The sequence below is a fragment of the Cyprinodon variegatus genome, unplaced genomic scaffold, assembly GCF_000732505.1.
Source record: "Cyprinodon variegatus isolate N-32 unplaced genomic scaffold, C_variegatus-1.0 Scaffold127, whole genome shotgun sequence".
In the NCBI taxonomy this organism is placed as follows: domain Eukaryota; kingdom Metazoa; phylum Chordata; class Actinopteri; order Cyprinodontiformes; family Cyprinodontidae; genus Cyprinodon; species Cyprinodon variegatus.
In genome coordinates this window covers 852,337-855,701 of record NW_015150580.1, presented here as the reverse complement: position 1 = coordinate 855,701, position 3,365 = coordinate 852,337, and the positions used below count along the sequence as shown (strand labels likewise).

Genomic DNA, 3,365 nt, shown 5'->3' with positions numbered 1-3,365 from the left:
CTACTCCCCTGCAACTCCCAGCAAAATCCCCTTTAACTTCCAGCCACTGGCCTTCTGCTGGGCCTGCATTATTTTTTTTTTATCTGACTCCACTGAATTTATCTGACTTTCACTGAATTACAAGGGCTCACCAGGAAATAACACTTCTTTTTAGATCCTAATGTCCACAAATCATGGCATAGAGAACATTTTAGTACAAAGATTGATGTTTAAAAAGGAATTGTAGGGGACCAGAAGAGGGGCCATCAAGGAAAGTTGGGAAATTTTAAATGGCTACTTCTGTATATCTGCTTAGAAAATACTCCAACAAGCACCAGAGGCAAATATATAAAGTATATAAAATAACATTTAGCTATATTTGTATACAAACTATATTCAGCATGTACACACTGTCTGTGATTAGTTTAATCAAAATATAGAATAAGGAACTGTTATGTGTTTGTTAGTGAAGTAAATCCTCTTGTAATATCTTCTTGATAGGTTAAATCACATTGGAGGGAGGCATCTCTGTCACTTCTCTTGGTATTTAACCTCAGGACACTCCATGACTTCTCAGGTTGCGATTTTAGATTGAATCCAGCGCATTTTTTTGATAATTTGGTGCATCTGCTACATTTTAAGAGGTAGTTGTTAAACAAATAATGTTTATAGAATTAACATTTTAAATGGAAATAACTGTTTAGGTCTTCTGGTTGCTCCCTGCATGAACAATTAGTTTACATTTGTATTGTTTTTACCTGTATTCTGCTCCTGCTTCAGGGTGGTTGTGTATGAGGGTAGAGGGATTCTGGCTGATTCGGGAGCAGTTTATGACCACACCCTGGCTGGAGGCAGACTGGGGCTGTTTGTCTTCTCTCAGGAACAAGTTATCTTCTCAGACCTACGATACGAGTGCAGAGGTAAGATGTCCATCCAAATGTATTTTTAATTTCTTTCTTTTTTAAAAATATTATTTACCTTTTTATGAATCTGAATATTTCCAATTGCTGCTGGTAAATTGGAAGTTTGCCACTTTGTCAGAATATAGGATGTCTCATTTCTATTCTGTTGTTTCCTCCACTCGTGAGTAATGCACAATGATGCAGATAGCAGACAGTTACAAAGCATGAAAAAAAAAATAACCTTGCAAAAAATATATGAACATCTTTCCTTTTTTCACATTTATTCCCCTACAAAGTGCATTGTATTTTTATAGGATTTTATTACTTAAATCCGCAAAGACATATATATGGAAAAAAGATGGTAGAAAAAAGAAACAATATTACAAAAAAAATAAATAAATACAAATCAAAATCCGCATAGAGTGGCATGCATTTGAATATAAGCCTCTGGAACATGCATTTGAAAATTGACATGAGCATGCTTCCTGTGTGTTAGTAATTCCGTTACGTCTATGGGTGTTTATTTATGGCAATTCTTTTTGGAAGGTGAACTGAACCCCTGCCCCAGCTTTGAGTCTTTTGGAAACCTCTAACAGGATTTTTTTTAAAGCATTATCCTGTATTAAATTTTTTATAAACTCTGACCAGCTTTCCTGTTTGTGCTAAAAAAGAGCGCCTCGGTTGCATAAGTATGCCACCAACATATTATCTTACCCTAACGGTGGATAGTTTTGACATAATATTTAATTTTTTTTTTTAAAGATTACAGTGTCTTGTTTTTTTTTTCTTTTTTTTTTTTTCTTTTTAATGATCATTGGAGACCTTTATGGAAAAACTGGATTTTACTGAGATTTGATCACAAACAAATTGTTAATTTATTGATTCTGGGACTTTTGCAGGTAGATGGTTGCCCTATATTTTTTATTGGGGCATCGGAGCAAAGTGGGAAATACATTGCATGTCACAGTATTTAGATTTTAATTTGTGAATGTGTTTGCTTTCAATGTGTTTGCTTTCACTTCACAGTTATACGCTACTTTGTGTTAACTATCTTAACTAAACTAATAAATAAGAGAGAAAATGAGAAAAAGGTAAACAGATGTTAACACCACATAGAAGAACAAAAAAATTAAGGTCTTTAGAGCTGATATTTCTGTGTTGAGGTATCTTATACAGCCCAGCAGGGTTTGTAAAGCTGGTGTAAAATAGAGTTAGGTGGGAAATGGAAATATTTTACCCATGTAGAAAGAGTAATGTATGAGGGCTCTGATTCATGCCTCAGATCATAATGTCTTTGAAGTCATGACATTGATCTTGCTTTCTTTCTGATTCTCAGACAACTGAAGCACTTTCTGGGATGCTGCAGCACAGCAAACAGCCAGAGAACCACAACAATAAAAACAAGGACTTTTATAAGAGGGCAAAGGAGATAACAGAGGATGCACCAGGCCTTTATCCTACCATCACTATCAGTTAGTGACCATATTCTATCTATCTGTCAGCTTTTTATGCAACAGTATCGATTAAAGACTCTCATTCATTGTATATTACTCCTCTGGCTGCATGTCTAATGACACCTTTTGTTGCTTTTATTTGCACCTTCCTAGTGGCTGTAAATAATTATTTATTATGAAAGGCCAGACATACAACAGGCGAAAATACTGACAGAGCAAACTGAGGACATGTTTGGTGGTAACTTATCAATAAAAACCGTGTTTTTTTGATCAACTGCTTTGTTGTATGTTTTCTCTTTTGTCTAATGACGCCATAGTGGGTGAAGCCAGAATATAAGATGGTGGAGTGGTCTCTGGCGCCCCCTGGTGGGTTATAAAGTTAATTCACATCAGGAGAACTTTGAAAAACATTATGGTAAAATATGCTGTTTTTGAAAAAAGAAAAAAGTTGATGAAAATGTAAAATGAAAAAAAAAATAATATAAAAAATTTAAAAAAGTCAAATAAAAACACTTTGTTGCCTAGACCAATACTCAATTTTTTAGGTTTTTAAAATTGAAGAAAAAGTCACTGGAAGGCAACAGTTACAGAACAACAGCTTATAATCAAGAAACCTATTACAGCCAAGACCAAAACAGCTCCAGTCATTGAAACGTTACATACAAATACATACATTTTTACATCCACATAGACATTATATATCTATAGAATATTTATGTACAAGCAGGTATGTTTAAGCATTTTTTTTCAGCACCTCCAGGTTCTTCCAGCAAGCCAGACTACTTCAATTTCCTCAGATTAAGACCTTTGCAAATGTGTTCAAGTTGAGTAGCAATCATGTACTCCAGACAGAAAAATTTGCCAAAATCCAAGATGATTGTGGCTCATGCTCATAAATATTAAAACCACTTTTAATTTTAGGTATGTCAGCCTGACATACCTATGCCTACAGTATTTTTGCTTCACAAAGAAAAGCTTTTTGACATGCCACATTTTAACGTGTTTTTTAAAACAAGAATTAAAACTCTGA

General features: G+C 34.4%; 1 protein-coding gene across 1 annotated transcript in view; it reads left to right on the top strand.

Annotated features, from left to right (window-relative positions):
• LOC107085525 (thrombospondin-2-like) overlaps positions 1-2,588 on the top strand; it is a 26,873-nt gene extending 24,285 nt beyond the window's left edge. Inside the window, exons 20-21 of the mRNA XM_015375885.1 lie at positions 760-899; positions 2,218-2,588. Of these exons, the coding sequence (XP_015231371.1) occupies positions 760-899; positions 2,218-2,225 (148 nt within the window). The 3' untranslated portion in view covers positions 2,226-2,588. The remainder of the gene's footprint in view (positions 1-759; positions 900-2,217) is intronic.
• The last annotated feature ends 777 nt before the right edge of the window (positions 2,589-3,365 follow it).